This window comes from Eublepharis macularius, chromosome 11 (assembly GCF_028583425.1).
Source record: "Eublepharis macularius isolate TG4126 chromosome 11, MPM_Emac_v1.0, whole genome shotgun sequence".
NCBI lineage: Eukaryota > Metazoa > Chordata > Lepidosauria > Squamata > Eublepharidae > Eublepharis > Eublepharis macularius.
The window spans coordinates 65,423,777-65,442,747 of NC_072800.1; the positions used below are offsets into that span (position 1 = coordinate 65,423,777).

Consider the following 18,971-nt stretch of genomic DNA (forward strand, 5'->3'; position numbering starts at 1 on the left):
GGCAGCAATGCTTATTTAAAAAGGTGCCAACTTCTTAAAAAGGCACTTTATCTTCCAGACTTCCATGATTTTTGCCAAATATATGCAACGAGGCCTGGTGAACTGTTATCTAAAACATCCCCCTAAACCTGATATTCCATAGAAGCAAACCCAATTAGTACTTTACCAATCATTATTTTTAAGTATGCTGTGTCCCAAAGGCAACATGATCCTGTTTCACCCTTTGGACCTTGTTTTACTCGTACCAAAAACTATTTTCCTGTATTTTAAATACTGTTCTCTTGATAATACAAGTTTATTTTAAGATCTCATGTTTATCCATGCCGGCACACGCACACAGCTGTTACATTTTAAGGCAGGATTCTTGGCTATTTTAATTTGCAAAAATAAAAACCCGCACATAAAATCTCTACATATCTCCAATGCTAATAAACTTGATGGGGGCTTTAATACAATCAGTAAACAATTTCACTTTCTAAATCCTCTGGTTCTTTAAATGTGAAACAGAAATATGGGCACTTGCCTTCATCACACAAGTGAGAATGAGCATGAATTTCTTTTCCACAAAAGCCTAATTTTATAAATATTTTTATTTATAAGAAACCACCTAGGAAACGTTCCCCATTCCTAGGAACTAAACTTGGTATAAAGCTGGAAAAAAAAACCCGATCCATATGCTGAAATTTAGAACACACACCCTTTTAATTTATACACATTTATTATTACTATTTTGGGAAACATAGTTGCAGGGACTTCAATTTTAAGAGCCCACTAAACAGAAATCTGTAGGGCAAAGTTAGGAACTGAAGAACTATTAAATTAGCTCCGTAAACCCAAGAAGACTGTTTGTTTTTAAATAAAGCACACCCTCCTGACCAACTCTCTGGGCTGTGGCAATAAGCAGTCCCTGGCTTCATAAGCCTCAATAAGTCATTTTGGATCCCTAAGAAGTTACAAAGTCTTAGATCTTTCTGAAATTCTGGCCACTAAATAAAAGCATTGTCAGCCCTTCTGGACAGCTTGATCTGTATGCTTAATAACTGATGTGACATAAAGTATTTGAACATATGAAGCTTCTGTAATCAGAATCCATTGGTCCACTAGTTTAATACTGCCTAACACAACTGGAAGTCTCGAAAGTCTCTCAGCTCTGATATTAGAGATCTCTTTTTAAAACAGAGGCCATGGGGACTCTCAGCACACACAGCCTGCACTCCAGGACTGTGCTTCTGGCCCTTCCAACTACATCCTAAATCCTTGCTTAACAAAGATTAATTGGAGAGGGGTAGAAAAAACATGACAGCAACATATTTGTGCCTGAGCAGCATTAAATGTGAAGATAGATAGCATATTAAAGCCTCCCTAAATCCTGTTGAGCCCATGTTACATCATGGCTGTCACACGACTGAAAGATTGTACTTCATGTTACAAATCACTGTCCAATGTAACTATGGCTTCCATTTGTGTGTCTGTTCACATCATTGTCATTAATGCTCCTCAAAGCACTTTAAATAGGGAAGCTACACAAGACACACAGTTCTTTCAAGAAATCACAGCATGGTTTTTTTAAAGAACTGTTGCTCTTCTGCCAAACACAAATTTGTTTTTTTCCAAAAAGGTACATTAATGTTTAGTTCTGCCTACCAATGGTCATGCTGTTCTCTGTATGCCTGAGGTAGTGCTGAATATAAAGGACAGCAGCACAATTTAACACACAGGATGCCTACACAGCAATCAACTGATTTTGTATTATGGCATATATTTAACATTTACACTCTTGCTGCTCTCTTGGCAAACACATGACCCATTACTGGAATCCAATTAACTCTCAGAAATGTTACATTTTAAACCCATTCATATGGAGAAAAAAAAGAGAGAGATTTGTAAAAACCTCACCAGTTTCCCCCCATACGCTTCTTCCAGTTCTTCCAAGGGGGCGGGAAGGAAGTATTAGTTTAAAAGACTCCTATGAAATATTTTCTCTGTTGGGATGAGTGAACTGCATAAGATAAGGCTTTAGTCTCTCAAAATACTTAGAATTTTGTAGTATGAAAATGAATTTTTTTATGTAAAGTGGAGACAGTCAAATGGAAATGAAAAGCTTATTTGGATGAATTAACCACTGAATTTGGATGAATTAACCACTGAAAATCACAGTATTGTGTGGCAAATAATATCCTCTAACATCCACTTTTCACAGAACCCATGCTTTTGACTTCAAGCTTAGATCAGAAGTTTTCTTTTCAGGTTCAACATGAAACCTTTCAGGTTCAACATGAAACCAACATGAAACCAAGCTCATAGTCACTCACTGTGTTAGTTAAAAGCTTTATTTTAAAAATAATCTCGTAATCCTAGATACGATTACATAAATTATTTAAAAGGTACATGTTACACTGGCATAGATCAGAGCAAGCACAAGCAAGTAGGTATACGTGACATTTCTATTAGTCCTAAGTTAAAGAATGAATTGAAATTTCTATGATTCTTACCAAGGTTCTTTGCAGAAAAAAAGGAAAAGAAGGCAAGTTCACTGATATCCAGATATGAGAAATGCATACATCACAGCTTGTTAACAGCTGTATATATGATCATGTGTTTAATGTAAACAATCACCCCTCTACCGAATCATCTGATTTCTCACCATCCAAGGCATGATCCCTCTCTGAACATGCAGATGACACTTAAGTTTAACACAACTAAGCCCCCATTACCTCCAAAGCGGGGGACTGGTGGTTCCATTGCAGGTGCAGGGGCTCAATCTGGCTTCCTTGCACACGTGCTCAGGAGGCCCCGAAGACATCACTTTCAGTTGAAAAGCAGAAGCAACAGTCTCAGCAGTGGCAAAATTTGTCCCAAACAAAGCATTTTTGCCGAGACCCCTCAGTTTCTTGTTTTCAACTGCATGGCATCATTGGGGCTTCCAGAGCACATGCATGCACTTTCACCATGTGCTCCAGTGGCCTGCCTCCCCCACTTCCCCCCCCCCTGCCGGCCAGGTGAGTGGGGCCAAGGGAGCTCCTGTCCCACTGAGGGGGCTGACATCCCTACAATTAACTATTTACATTGTTGGTTGTTGTGGGTTTTCCGGGCTGTATTGCCGTGGTCTTGGCATTGTAGTTCCTGACGTTTCGCCAGCAGCTGTGGCTGGCATCTTCAGAGGTGTAGCACCAAAAGACAGAGATCTCTCAGTGAGAGAGATCAGTGAGAGCTCTGTCTGAGAGATCTCTGTCTTTTGGTGCTACACCTCTGAAGATGCCAGCCACAGCTGCTGGCGAAACATCAGGAACTACAATGCCAAGACCACGGCAATACAGCCCGGAAAACCCACAACAACCATCGTTCTCCGGCCGTGAAAGCCTTCGACAATACATATTTACATTGTTCTTTGTTCTGGGATTTATTCTGGCAGAAAACTAGTTATTCATGTTGTTAACTAATTGTGTTTTCTCCCATGGACATTATCTTTGTGCAGGAACTGTGAGTAAATGCCTGCTTTTCACAGGAAGTCAGATGCAGATTCTATGAGCCATTGCAATTTCTAGTCTAGTTATGCTATCTTAATGAAGCCTATGAAAACCACATATAATCTATATATCATACTTGTCTGACATTAAATTCTGTAAGTGTATAGCAGTAGATAATGTTTATTTTATAGACAAAGTATAAACTAATGTGACATGCTACTGTACAGATGGTAACATATTAATGAAGAGGACAATTTTTTCAAGATGGTTAAGTTTAACTCAATACCCAAAGCTGCTGATAGTCATTAGTACTGTGACTGTACAAAAACTGTTATTAAGATTTCCTTTTATTCCAAAATGCGGAGTTTGACTTGCAAATTTTGTTTCTCCTTCTCTAAAGGCAAACCCTAACAGCTGTGCGTGAATAGCACAGAGTGTTGTCTGAATCCATTTCCTTAAGGGTGCATCAAAAGCAGTCCTGTAAATGTAAGAATTGCTATCTCAATACAAGAAGCTGAAGCAAATGTGAAACTCATTTCCTGCTTCTTCTTGAAACAGTATGAAATCCATTTTCAAGGGTATTAATTACAGTTGTAAAGGATGAAACTGGATGCTGTACACAAGTTTCTCTGCATTGTAGGTGGGGATTCAACATCTGTCACATGCATTACAGTTTGCATGATGGTCAGAGAGTAAACAGGATAAAAAAAATTTCTATAAAGTTTTATCATCCGTATAACCACACTGTTATCTGCAAAAGTTCAACATTTCTATTAGTCATATGTTAAGATGCTTACGATCAAGTTAGAAAGCATTTATGATCAGGACCTGGAATATATTGGGCTAAAGGGGCCCAAAAAGAATAATACCTTTTTGCCAGCTTAAACTCTAGTGAGATGTTGAAACAGCCCCTCTGGTATTCGCTTCTAGTCACATCCTCTGTTGGTGCATCATGTCCTGCACCAGATGATACCTCAAACCTCATGCTAACTTTTTAGGGTATTTGTGGCTACTGTGAGAAGGGAGAACCCAAAAATATCCTACTATGCATACAGAAGTACTTTCAATTCTTTGGATCTTGGTCACAGAATAGTTTTAGAACGTGGAGAAAAATACCTCTACCTCCATCGTTAAGTGGCATTGTACCGTGAGGATTATATAACATCTTATTTATTTCTTGTTATATCCTGCATTTCTTCCAACGTGGAACTTAAGGTGGCACACAGTCTCCCAGCTACTACAGTACTTAGCCTGAACAAGGTTGCTGTATCACATGCCCTCCAATTAAGCATTAGTTATACATCAGCCTTCAGTGTACAAGTAACCTATATTTTAAATAGTATTCACTATTTAGAACTATATGCCATGCGTTTCTGTACTGTTTGAAGAGCAAAAGACTGGATTTTTCCATTAACATCACAAGAAATGCAACCCAAATCCTGAATTTTTACTATCATTAATTGCAACATGGATTAACTTTTTAAAAAAGATACCATCAGAATGCAGTTTAGATAATATTAAAACAATTGGTATGGTTTCCCATACTTTCTGAATATATTTTTTTTTAATCCCTTGAGTTTCCTTGTCTACACAAAATGCAAAACGTTTTGCTATTATTCCATGTGGAGCTAACTGCTAAAACCTTGAAGAAAAACAGATGGATAGACCCCCTTTTTTGCCCCAAAGGAAATAATTTGATCGATCACCTAGGGGTATATACAATTACATTTTCATGGTCTACATTCAGCCATGAACACTGACCTTTCAGACTACCGTAGTTAGAGCCTACACACTGACAAAGTTACTTAGCAAAAGTTTGAGTGGGCTGAAATCAGTCAAGCAGAAGTAGGTTTGCCTTGCTGACCCAGTTCCCTTTACAGGAAATACCAAAATGTATCTTATTTAAATAGCCATTTGAAGCATGCCAATGTTTTTCAGAGTTTGTCTTCAAACTACAACATGAGCTAATTGCAGTAACGTTCCATGTGCTCCCCACAGTGAGTCAGACTTTTCATAAGACCCGAAGCCACCATTTTGGACATCGGCAAATATCCAGGGTTGAAAAATAACCAAAGTACAAAATTGTAAGTATCTTTCTAGAAGTCGATTTTATTTCCTTCATCTATATGCCACCTTTCTTACTGAGACTACAGGTGTATTACAAAGAGAAAAGTAGGGCAATGTGGACCCAATTCCTTTTTGCTTTTACTAATAGTGCCTTGTTTTCCATGTTTTTCTACACACGTTCATGCACTACAAGTACTACAGACTTCTGAGATTCAGGCATTTAGGTGCGATGGGGAACTGGAAGTAGCTAAGCTGCTTCAAGTCCAGGTAAGCTTGAAGAAATGCTGGGCACCTGAAGGCAAATTCTCCCTCTGCTCTCCCAGATTAATACAATAGAAGTAGCATTTCTCCTTCATCCCCCACCCTCAACATGTTTATTAGCAGCCCTGGGATTAGTTGCACAACAAATCATTGCTTCCGCAGTTGAGAAATTATAGATTGCAGTGCTGGATATGTGGGCTTTGTACAAATATCCATATATGGTAAAGGTTTTCTCCAAACAAAATAAGCCACAGAGCAGCAATCCAGGAGATTCCAGAGATGAGCCTTGTCATGTTCTCAATCACACTGAGTGAGTTTTTAAAAACATTATTTTAGAAATGCAACACATTTAGATCAAAATGTTTCCTACCAGTACAAGAAAGTTTTATATAACCTTCAGCACCATTTTGTACCAGTGCCCTAGAAAGATTTAAACTACAGACTTAAATGTTAGTTATTTGGCCTAAAGTGATGTAGTAAAAAGAAAGGAATCCTACCTTGGCAAAAAAGACGGTGAGATGGGTTTCACTGCCAAGTATCCAAATAGGGAATTTGGGGGACTTCAAAAAGGAACCAACCTTAAAAAGATAAGTAAGAACTATTCATCAACTTCATAGTGGAATGTAATGCTGAGCCCCCAAATAAGCTAGTTGTAAGTATTCTGCACTCATGTAACCTCAGATTTGAATAAAAATAAAATAAAAAGTATTACAACCAGAAAGATAAAGAGAGAGATATTTTAAAAATAGAAGTGTATTAGAGGTGTATATTAGAGGAGTATTTTATATTTCAAGGTTTAGGGAGCAACCCCAATAAGGTTTATTTGCAACTAAGCTCCATTTTATTTAATGAAGCTTATTCCCAGGAAAGTGTTCCTTAGACTGCATCTCCTTGGTTTTGGATTATAGTTGCAGGCAATTTTCTACCAAGGCTAAAGGAAAAACGTAGGTATGAAAACAGAAACTCATGTAGGACACGGAGCCTCCCTCCCACTGTTCCCCTGGCTACTTTGTCCTGCCCCCCTCAGTTTCCCCAGACATGGCTCAAGTGGTTTCAAGGCTTTCTCTATGATTTTGACCATCGCTGCAGTTAACATGTTTCTTTTTCATGATTCTTGGGATGAATGTCACACCTCTGTTATCATCAAAAACTAGGTCGTGCATGCATATCATTTCCATTTGCAGTTACTTCAGTTGCTGCCCAGCTGTTACTGGGTTCGATTCCATGTACTAGCTATCAGGCACAAAGCCTTTCGTGTCCTCAGACTCTTAAATCTGCAGGACCGCCTCTCCTCCTATGCTCTATCCCAACAGCTTTGCTCATCCTAGCAGGGCCTTCTGGGTTTACCTCCATGCAAATGGATAAAATCAACAACTGCTCCTACATGTGCATTCTGTGTTATGGCCCCCACTAGGGAAGTGAACCAAATAACCCTAATGTTTTTTCAGATTTGGGTATCAGGAAGGCCATTAATATCAGTATTCCTGATATCTGGGTCCAAAATACCAATTCGGTATTCAGAACTGCTCCCTCTCCCCGCCAGGAATCCAAATATATTTATCTCTATTATTCCCTATGAGGGAATCTTTTGGGGTGAAGGTGAGGGAGCGTTTTTCAAGCAAACTACATCAAAATTGCAGCAGATTGTGGGTTGGCAGTCCTCTGAGGACCCTCACCCAAGTTTTAAGAAGATTGCATCAAGTGGTCCAGTTCTACAAGCCCCTGAACAAGGTTCGCTCAGCAACTCTCTATTGTATCCTATGGCGGGGTGGGGGGAGGAAGAAGGAAGAGATCTCATGCTTTCTCCTGGATTAAAAAAACCTTAGTCAAACATACAGCAGCAACCATTGACACAAAGTCTCCCAGAAATATCTAAAAAAAGCCCAATGGAACCAGAGAATCCCAGCATACCTGGCAGCAGAAGGCATGCACTCCTGAAGCTTGAAAATAACCCAGACCACCATTAAACCTGAACCTGCAAGGTGGCAATGGATCCTCCCCAACATATGCTTATCATCACTAGTAGACATGACATCACTGTGCACATGGCCCCCGTATAGTATCATGGGATGTAGTGGCTGACATCTCCATTATTAAAATGCAAGACATTTTCCAGGCCATACCACAGTCCCTGTGGACACTACTGCTGTGTGCTTCAAAGTAACATCAGATCTCCTTTGAACTAATTTGGCTTGAAGGAAGTGACAAATACAACTAGTCTTTCAACAAATCTGTCAATGTAGTATTTTAGTTGTGTGCAGGTTGCCTTGATCTTCTATTTATAGAGGAAGTAAAGTGATACATTTGATTAAAAAGTGGGAAAAGTGCAATTGTTCACAAAAGTGCAATTGTTCACAAAACACATAACTTGAAAGGATCATTATTTCAAATGCAGAGGGCACATTTCAACCCATTGTGGATGCAGTGTCTGCGTGGAAAGGATTCCCATCAGCACAGTGCTTCTGAAGGGCCAATCAGAAGGTCACATACACATCCCATATCCAGCCCTCCCCTCACAGTTTTCATGGATCAGAGCACAAAAAACTTGTATCAAAGCAAGAAATTGGATTGATTGGGCTAAGGAAAGGGATGGTACAACTTGTGACAACTCTTCAATTTTAACATTATCCATTATTTTCCATCAGACAATTTAAAAAGCTTACCTTACAGTATCTTAGAGATTCCATAAGTGTCAAGAACCCAACAGTTGCTTGCTTATGTATTCCAAGTAGTTCTGTACAGAAACAAAATCTCTTTATTAGAACAGTCCAAACAAACTCTGTCTATTTCCTTCAAAACAGCCAAGACACTTTGGTCTAGAAAGCATACAGCTTAAAGCAAGTGACAGAAAAAATGCTGAATTTTTAAAAACACAAACAATGTCAAGAACTAAAAGTCATTTCCAAAATGGCATTTTTCATCCAAAATCTAATTTGACCTCTGCACAGAACATAAAGTGAAGGCGATCTGTTGATGGTGTCAAGAAATGGACTTTGCCTGGTCTGTTTCTTGACTGTCAAAATCTTTCATTCCGGCTTCTTGGTCTGGTAGAGCGCAGAGAGGCTGTCTCTGAAACAGGGCGATCAGCATGACTTGCAGTTTTCAGAGGTGGAACTTGACCACGCAGGTACAAAATGACATCATAGCTTCAAGGCCAAGCCAGAACAGAGCCTTGCAGCTACACTGCATCATTCTCAGAGCACTGATTGGTTAAGTAAGATCAGGTCATATTGCTAGCTTGACAATAAAGCGAAGGTCTTCATTCTAGTCCGTACCCTACTTCATGTAGCTACCTAACTGTTGCTACCAGTTCTGCTTGCTCTGGACTGGACTACCAAAAAGGTGTCAGATCTGAACCCGACTTTGGAGCCCTGCCTGGACTTTGTGCTTTCAGTCTGACAAGGTAACATCAGTGTCAGAGGACCAAAGTCTTAGGATAGTTACTTAACTTTTGTTATTTACTTTGCATGCTTCTACGTTTGCATTCTTTTACACTCTTCTTAATAAACTCTATTCATATCTCTGTGGTATGCTTCAATCTGAGTCCAGTACTTCGGCCCATTTTGTTCACAGTTACCCAAACAGTAGTTTTGGTGAGCTCAATCTGCAGGTGTCCTACCTTGCAGGTGTTCACTTCCTGTTTAATACACAGTAGGGCAGGGAACGTGTCACTAGGTTTCACAGATGAGGGTTTAATTAAAAGAGACTAGTGGTGGCATGCTACCCTGGGTAATGAGATTTCAGTCCCCGGTTTTGAGCCCACTCGGGCCACTTGTGGATACAGGGGGCCTTGACAGGTGGCTGCAGGAAGCTGGCTTGCTGAGAGTCCTATCTGACAAAGACTAGACAAGCATGACTAGAGTTAATTCTTATGAACTTGAGACCATGCCAAAAAATTTGAGCAACCATAGCCACTAAAACGTGCCTATTTAACTCCATCCATGCAAGCCCTTCTATAAAATGTCTGCAAGCAGAGCAGTTGTGCATTTTTCCATTCTGCAAAAGATCGGTATTTAATGTTCCTCACAAATGTTGAATACATCAGAGCGGAGGATGAAGGTTGGCACCGATACTTGTAACAAGAGCACCATATTAACATCTGGAATTATAGAAGAACCCAAAGGCATTTCTAGGTGAATGTCACTGACTTGGCACTGACAGTTTCCACGGTGAAGACTAAAGCTTATATAGTCAGAATTCTGAATTGTTAGTTTAAAAAACCCTACATACTTGGGTAATTGAGACCACAACAATAGCAGGGGTAGCATGTTGCCCTCAGGGGCATATGATTTTTTTAAACATAGCTTCAACACCTAGGAAGGACATTCATAAGGGCTTTGTACAAAATTCATGCCCCTTAGTCCTTCCTTTAATTATTTTGCTGTTATCCTTCTCATTATTGCCCTAAAAACTAGCAGCTTTCCCAAACACATCTTCTACTTATTTTTTTCATACCTGTATCTTACAAACTATGTTGAAATCTGCTATTCCTGTTCAAAGTTTAAGCAGAATTGAAAATCAGTTCATGATCTCTGATAATCTCCGTCCCACTACTGGGCTGCTGATTTCACTTGCAAGTTACGTAGTAGTTGGACCACTGGCATTACAAATATGATCAAAATGGGTAAGACATTCATTAAGTCAGCCATACATCATGCTAACTGTGCTGAACAAGTTGGAAGGAAGCCAAAGGAGCTCCTCCCTTTCCTAAGGGGGAAAAAACCCTCGTCAGTCTTAACTGAGGTTAAGCAGTTTGTTGACACAAATATTAAAAGTGGTTCAGGCTATCCCAAGTTTTCCCTTTTATCAGGATTTGAAACCCACCTGTGGTTTTAGATCCTGGTTTAAAAGAAACTCTAATTAGCTTAAACTGTGCTCAGTGTCACTGCTGACAAACTGCTTGTGCGGAGGGAAAAATTTACTCAAGGGAGGGAATGTTCACAACCAATTTTTTAAAGTGCTTATAAACTTACTCATACGACTTTGCACTTGCTAATCTGTTGTTCAAACTGGACAGCAATCTGTACAAAGCAGTTGTCTGTGCTTACTTAGCATGCCAGTACAGCAGCACAGGATACACATCTCTGGTGACTTAACTAAGCACACACAGCCGCTTTGCACACACAGTGTGACCCAGTTTTACACAAGATGCTGGTTGTGTAAAGTTGCATAGAAAAGTTTTCTCCTGCCACCACTACATTTAAATCAGTCTTCATTAGTGGCCTGCTATTGTTTTGTTAATCAGAGACCCAGTTTTACATCCGTAATATCTCTGTCTGTGTTTTAGGAAGGAAAAGCTATATTTTACAGCCAATAACCATTTTAAAAAAATGATGCCTTAGGAGGGTAAACATGCCTTTGGAATCCCACAAGGGTAGAGAGAGATAAACTGTCAGGGGGATGTTGTAGTAATAAACGTTTAAAGCAATTTTCATTCAACCTTACACGGGCCTCTCCTGAAGCTTCTTTTCATTACAAAAAGAAAAAGAAAAAAAATGAGATGGCCCTTGGTACTTAATTATACAAATTTGCATGTGATATGTAGCCTGCTCTACAGCCACTTTCCTTATGAAGATACATCTGTAACAGAAGAAGCAACGCCATCTATTCTGTGCTGTAGCCCAACCCCCTGCACTGTTAATCTCAGAAAGACAAAACAATCTATACTGTTACATTTTCAAGTCAGTTCGTTCTGCTCTTTAATTCATTCATAAGCAAATGGCTATATACAGTAATGTTCTGAAAAGCTCTGAGTGAACCAGCACATTAAAAAAAAATAGTGCCATGTGTATTAGTCTAGCAAATAGTTTGTGATCACTTAGGGCCAGATTTTGCCAAGTTTCACTCATTCACATGGTCACACTGGCTTGATTGCATGGAACTACTATCAGATCGCTTATTACAAGATTCAAATGTTGGTCAATGGGAGGCAAAGTGAGATGTTACAAGCCTACCCCATATGAAACTGGCACATAAACTTATAAAATAGTAAAAGTAATAGTAACAACAACAACAACATTCAATTTATATACCGCCCTTCAGGACAACTTAATGCCCACTCAGAGCGGTTTACAAAGTATGTCATTATTATCCCCACAACAAAACACCCTGTGAGGTGGGTGGGGCTGAGAGAGCTGTGACTGACCCAAGGTCACCCAGCTGGCTTCAAGTGGAGGAGTGGGGAATCAAACCTGGCTCTCCAGATTAGAGTCCCACGCTCTTAACCACTACACCAAACTAGTAGGTTTTCACTCTCTGATTCTTACAGCTGCAAGTATTTTTCTTCCTTAGGGCCTACTGCCATCTTGTGGTAAATCAAATAACGTAAGATACAATGGACAAAACCCGTAACCAAACATCGTGATTCCTTGTGTTGTCCTCTACCTCTGAAATGGCTATGCCTTTTATAAACCAGAATTTCCAGAATTCCATGTTCCACCAAATTACTTCACTATTTACATGTATATGCTTATGGGGAAAGCACACTCTTGTTTTATGTGGGGTGGTGACCTGACTGTTTGTGGTTTGCTGTTCTCCCCCCTGCTGTCCCCCCCCTTAAAAAAAAACTACACTATTTCCACTTTCAGTAACAGTGCTTTACACCTAATGAAATATTGCTCTGGAGGGGACCCTTCATCCAGAGCAGTATTTCATTAGATGTAAGCTTGGTGGGATAAAGAGAAAGAAGGGCCAGAACAAGAAGAATCAAACTCTTGTACATGCTAAGTGTATCTTGTATGTTCCTCTGCATCATGAACATGAGACTTAAAAGCAAAGTATACAGGATGTGAATATAGATTAGATTTTGAATCTATACAAGAGTTTAAAGTGGAAAGGTATCCTGGATATCAATGAACAAGAATGGTGGTGTAAATTCAATAGTTCTACAGCTCTTCGAACAGTTTTGTTCAACTGGCCCCCTCTGATGGTGACAATGCTGACTTAAAATCACCCACCCCAGTTGCCTGAGCCTCTCCTTAGAATCTTGAAGCAAATGCTTCTGTCAAACATTTAATAAGAAAGAAAGAAATCAAGGGAAAACTCCCATTTCTGGATACCTTGGTCATCCGCAAAGCAAACTTTCAGTTAGGTCACAAGGTCTACAGGAAACCAACTCACACTGATCAGTACTTACACAAAAACTCCAATCACCACCCCCGACAGAAAAGAGGCATAATGAAAACATTAGTGGATTGTGCAAGATGGATATGTGAGCCGCACTTTCTCAATGAGGAAATTAATCATCTAAACCACGCACTTCAGGCAAATGGCTACTCCAGAAATGAAATCTGAAGAGCAATCAAACCCAGGATGAATCAAACAACCAAGGAAAAACAGTCTCCTACAGGAAAAGTGTTTTTGCCATATATCAAAGGAATTACTGATCAGATGGGAAAGCTTATGAAAAAGCATAACCTTCAAGCAGTATTCAGACCCACCCAGAAAATACAACAGATGCTACGATCAGCAAAAGACAGTAGAGACCCCCTCACCTCTGCAGGAGTATACCGTATACCCTGCAGCTGTGGACAAGTGTACATCGGGACCACAAAGCGTAGCATCCAGACAAGAATAAAAGAACATGAAAGACACTGCAGACTTGGACAACCGGAAAAATCAGCAGTGGCTGAACATAGCCTAACTCAAACAGGGCACAGTATCTTATTCCAGGACACCAAAATACTGGACAACACTTCCAACTACTTTGTCAGACTGCACAGGGAAGCCATTGAAATTCACAAGCATAAGCAAAACATCAACAGGAAAGAAGAAACCTTAAGAATGAACAGAGCATGGTTTCCAGTTCTGAAAAAAACCCAGGCTAACAAAACACTCTACACCCAACAATAGCCCTGCAAAGAAGATTAGCACATCAAGCACCAATCCATATGCAAAAGAACCTCCTCAGGATACAGTGAAGCCTCCCGCCATTAGCATTCCACACCCTGTGAAACTCTTACAGGATGACTCAGCTCAACCCCACCCCTCCTGAGTAGATATAAATGACCTGCCAACATCTTTTCCACACTGTGACACTGAGAGATCTCTGTCTTTTGGTGCTACACCTCTGAAGATGCCAGCCACAGCTGCTGGCGAAACGTCAGGAACTACAATGCCAAGACCACGGCAATACAGCCCGGAAAACCCACAACAACCATCGTTCTCCGGCCGTGAAAGCCTTCGACAATACAAACATTTAATAATTTGTTAGCCAGTAAAGCAGAACTTAGATGGGAGAGCCAATGTATGACCGATGACATTTTTTGCAGCCTTAGAATTTTGCTGCCAACAAGGATGATAGCCAAAGCATAATGATGCAAGAAGATGATATCCAATATCCAGGAAAAAGAAAGTACCAGGAAAAAGGAAATTCTATAATGCAACTATTTTAATGTATTTTATTCTTTAACTGTATTTTATGCTTGTATGATAAATTTCTATTTTTACTTTTCTTAACTCAGTATTGTGATGGCCTTTGGCCATATACAATTAAACCTACTAGACTATTAATTATTTTAATGCATAAGAACTGTATATCATTTACAAAAAGGGAGACAACTATTTAGAAAACAATAATTTCTGCCACCAAATAGCCAGATAAATATTGTAAACTTACTCATTCCTGAGCATTCTCTGTCTCCATCCCAAACATTAGAAACTGCATGTCCGGTCAACAGCAGGTTAATTAAGCTTTGGCTGTAAGAAAGCAGGTTTTTAGGTTTGCAAATAAGTTATATTTTCTACCTTTTTATGAACTTTAACTCAGAGTAGAACTACAATTACTAAGTGTGTTAATAGATGTACTTCAGATGGCCAGTGCAGTTTACCTAGTTTAAAAGGATATAGCAAAGATAATGGAACAGGAGTACAAGGTAGTGGAGAGATTTGGCAAGACATCCCAGAATGAAAGGGGTCGGGGAGAGAGAAAATCCTTGATATTTTTTGCTGTCAATTATTTTAAAACTCTATATTTCTGAAATGTCAATTGTACTGCACATTTATCATTTAAAGTAAATATAAGATCACACAAAAATTACCTTCCATGACCATAAACAGGATCTATTAATGGTTCAGTTGAATCTTCAATTTCATTTTTTATGTTTTCAATACCCTAAAAAATACAAATATTTACTGTGTTTTGACAATAAGATTCTGCTAAAAAAAATAGCTCCCCACAAAATACAAGACAGGGAACAGATATGACTTAATTTCTGCCAAAGATTAGCATTGGAAGGAAATGTTAACTATTTGCTTCTTTCCACTCTGATTGTTTCAACAAGATAAATCATCAACAACCAAGTCTACCTAGTAGCCAAGGTTGTATAAAACCACTTGCCAACACACCGGAAGAGACTTTCCAATCACAGACACCTATGACAACAAGGAAGGAGTGTGGGGGACAGCAGATCTGCTGCTGCATGGGAAGACGGGGAGAGCAATATAAAAGGAAGCTAGAAATTGTCTTGGTGGGGGAGAGTGAGAGCGAGCACGAGCGCAAGCTTCTAACTTTAGCATGGAATGCTGTACTGAAATATTTATAGGGAATAAGCCCATTTCCACAGGAAGACCACTTTCTTCCCCACTCACAGCTTGAAGCTCTTATCAGCTCCCACAGGAGCTGCCATGATCAACAAGTACAAGAAAGGGAGAAGCAGGCCAGCAAAGCCAACAGAAGCATTGCACGTGGGAGGGGGGGGCAAGCAGTAGTTAAGACAGTTAGATGCTGCCCGGCTGTTTGTTTGCCTAGTTCCACCTGACATCACCATAGCCTCTCCAACCTAGTGGCTCTTTCCCCCATACCTTCTGTACTTAACTACCAGCCAGGCACCCATCTCTTGACTTTCTCTCCTGCTCTCCTCACCCAACACATTAACTTTAACATCTGCATCACCACCTATTAAATAATCACAGAGGCTCTCATTATGAGAGCCCTTCCCCCTTATTAATACAGTCAGCATCCAGTCCAATTAGTCTAGAAACTGTTTTAGTGTAAAGTGCTAGTAGCACTTTTGCTCATACTATAAAGGTGGTATAGAGTGCCCTCAAGTCATAGCTGACTTATGGCAAGCCCTGGCGGGGTTTTCTTGGCAAGAGACTAACAGAGGTAGTTTGCTGTTGCCTGTCTCTGCAACTCTGGTTTTCATTGTAAGTCTCCCATCCAATAACTAACCAAGGCTGACCCTGCATAGCTTCTGAGATCTGACAAACTCCGGCTCATCTGGGCTATCCAGGCCAGAGTACTATAAAGGTATCCAATTGCAATACTGGTAGTAAAGTCAAACTAAAGCCAAAAGTTGAGAATTAGAGGAAACAGTGATGAATGCAGTAATTCAGTGTAGATAGACTAGTACTCACTCCTTCCACTTACCCACCATGAGCATGCTATTGCATATTATACATGATGTAAATGTACACTTATGAGGATAATGGGGCAGAATAGGACAGCATCTTTTCCCACAACATAAAATAATCCTGTAGACTCAGTGCCTACATAGTCATTGTGGGAAACTGTTGATGGAAACTCCAAAATTCTATATAAAGAGAGTGGCAACAGCAAAATAAGCTTTAACAGAGAATTTGTCATCTTCTGTGATGCAGTTTATCATTTCAGGAGGAAAGGTCATCAGTAGACCCAGTACAACCACTTTAAATAAAATGTATTTATGTTCAAGGCTTAATAAAATAAAATTAACATGGAGATTATAAAGATTTGTAGATGGAACTTTCATTTTGCATTTCCAGACATTTCTTGATAACAAACATGCATCTGATTTTAACAAACCTTAGTCAGTATCACAGAATATAGAAAAAGCAATACTCCAAATTTGTTTGTCCAGACTGAATAATGATTCCAAACAGCATCTTTGAAGTCAGGAAAACTTGTGAATGACTGCTTGCTGAAGATTAAAAAGAAGAGTAGGTTAGACTGTAGTTACTGTCAAACTCCCATAAACTAAATATCTAATAACTGACTAAAACCAAAATGAGGGCATGCAGGAATATCTGCAATTAATACTTGCAACACAATCATTAGCCGTTACCTATTGGAGAAAAACAATGGTTACAGCATATACACAATACTAATGTTATCAATGTACCAATGTGTGTAAGAATTTAAATACTGAGATGCCTCACCTGCGAAGTTTTTACATGGTGTTCATAATGAAAACTGGTAGTTCTTATTTAGATGACCAACATTTCTCAATGGCATCTAAATTTTATGTTCACTGGTAAAAGACCAAGTGAGCATCTCCTCTTGGGAATGAGCATGCTTACTTCTACCTCCTAAAATTAAATAAAAGGAATACAGAATTTTGGCCCAGATCAGAACAGCAAGCACTGAAGGACAGGCACATGTTGTTGCCGCATTATCTAACTGACAATGAGTGCTCAGGTGCCCTCCCCGCTGCTGCTTCTAACAACTGAGTGGATGGTGCTATAAGGCTTCATCCAGAAACCTCTTGCAGTATAGACATGATTAGAAGATGGATTTTGTGCATCATGAAGTCAGATACAGGTGTGGAAATGTTCTCATGCACAATCAGATGTTGCTCATGACTAGAGGTGTGCACTTAAAAAATATTTGCGTTTCCTGCTTCGGGATAACCTGAATTCTGGGGCAGCAAGCCGCTTCAGGATCCAGATGTTTAAACGTTTTGGTACGCTCTGTAGAGATTTGAAAGCAACACTTTTCTTGCCACTTGCATGCAACAAGAAAAGTGCTGCTCTTTTCTTGAAGCTTCCCGAAGTGGGACGAATCACTTCAGGAAGCTTTGCTTTGGTATTCTTGAATTGGCTCAGCAATGTTGGAGCCGAATCCGGAATCTTTCCAAATCTGGCCTGGTTAGGGTTAAAAACCCAGATCAGAAACCCGAAGCACACACCCTTACTCATGACTGAATGAGCACCTGGCTTGACCAAATAATGTATTTTCCCTTAAATATGTGGTCCAATGATTAATATTCTATTCTGGACCACATTCATAACTCGGCGATAAACCAGGTAACTAGGGCTGGAACTATGGGGGACGGGGCATATTATGATCTCTACAAATATCAAGTTAAGTTAAGTTGTCACTATAGGTGGGCACAGACCAGGAAAACCCCATGGAAGACTGGCCCATGGTCCATCGATTTTCACGGACCATGAACTTTTCATGGACCAGCCCTGTTCATGGACCAGTTCATTGGTCCATGGTCCATCACTTCCGGCAGCCTTGGCTCCACCTCCTTCACACCCAGAGAGCCCAAACTCAGAGAATCTTCAGCAGCCTCTCCTCCAGCCACCCTCCAAGCTTGGTCAACATTGCATTTTGGATGTCCTAGTGACAGACTCCCAAAGCAGCTGCCCCCAGGAAACTTCCAGTAAATACCGGAGTCACAAATGCCAATTGACTTGCATTGGGTAGCAGCACCAAAAAGTTGCAATGAGGCAAAATCAAACAGAAAAGGGTGGGGAAAGAGCCCCCTCACTTACCACATGGACACCTTCCCAGCCGTGGCCTAGAAAATTAATTCTTGCTCCTTGCTTGCATAGAGAAGAACGGGACCTCTCTGGTTGGCAGGCAGAGCTGCCTATCAAGGATGTGAGGGCTAAGATTGGCTACAGAACATCCACCCCTCCCTTGCAGAATGGGAGCTCTCTGCTTGGCAGGTAGAGCTACCTATCAAGGTTTTGAGGGCTAAGATTGGTGTTGCCATGGCTGCATTACGTCCACCCCTCCATTGCCTAGAGCATTCATTCTTTCTTCTTGCTTGCATAGAGCAGAATGGGAGCTGTCTGCTTGGCAGGCAGAGCTGCCTATCAAGGCCCACTGCAAATTCTGTGTGGCAGAAGCCCATACACTAAGCTGGCATTAGTGAGAAGTCCTCCCCAGCTCCCTCTCACTCCATTCAGCACCTGCAAAAGTTTTGCTCCTCTGAGCGGGAGGTTGACTCTTCCTGGGGAGTCCGGCCAGGCCTCCCCAGTTCACAGCCTCCATCAAGCGTTTGGAGGACTAAGATTGGTGTTACCATGGCTGCAGAATGTCTACCCTTTCGTTGCCTAGGGAATTCATTCTTCCTCCTTGCTCACATAGAGCAGAATGGGAGCTCTCTGCTTGGCAGGCAGAGCCGCCTGTTAAGTTTTTAAGGTCTGCAAAAGGTCTATGGACGTCCTCTCCATTGCCTAGGGAAT

The 18,971-nt window shown here is 40.4% G+C and overlaps 1 protein-coding gene across 2 annotated transcripts in view; it reads right to left on the minus strand.

Annotated features, from left to right (window-relative positions):
• MINDY3 (MINDY lysine 48 deubiquitinase 3) overlaps window positions 1-18,971 on the minus strand; it is a 42,417-nt gene that overhangs the window by 6,916 nt on the left and 16,530 nt on the right. For both annotated transcript variants that reach the window (XM_054990779.1, XM_054990780.1), the window contains 5 exons: window positions 16,579-16,693; window positions 14,834-14,907; window positions 14,413-14,492; window positions 8,459-8,529; window positions 6,293-6,373 (listed from right to left, as the gene is read on the minus strand). In XM_054990779.1, coding sequence (XP_054846754.1) covers window positions 6,293-6,373; window positions 8,459-8,529; window positions 14,413-14,492; window positions 14,834-14,907; window positions 16,579-16,693 — 421 coding nt within the window. The remainder of the gene's footprint in view (window positions 1-6,292; window positions 6,374-8,458; window positions 8,530-14,412; window positions 14,493-14,833; window positions 14,908-16,578; window positions 16,694-18,971) is intronic.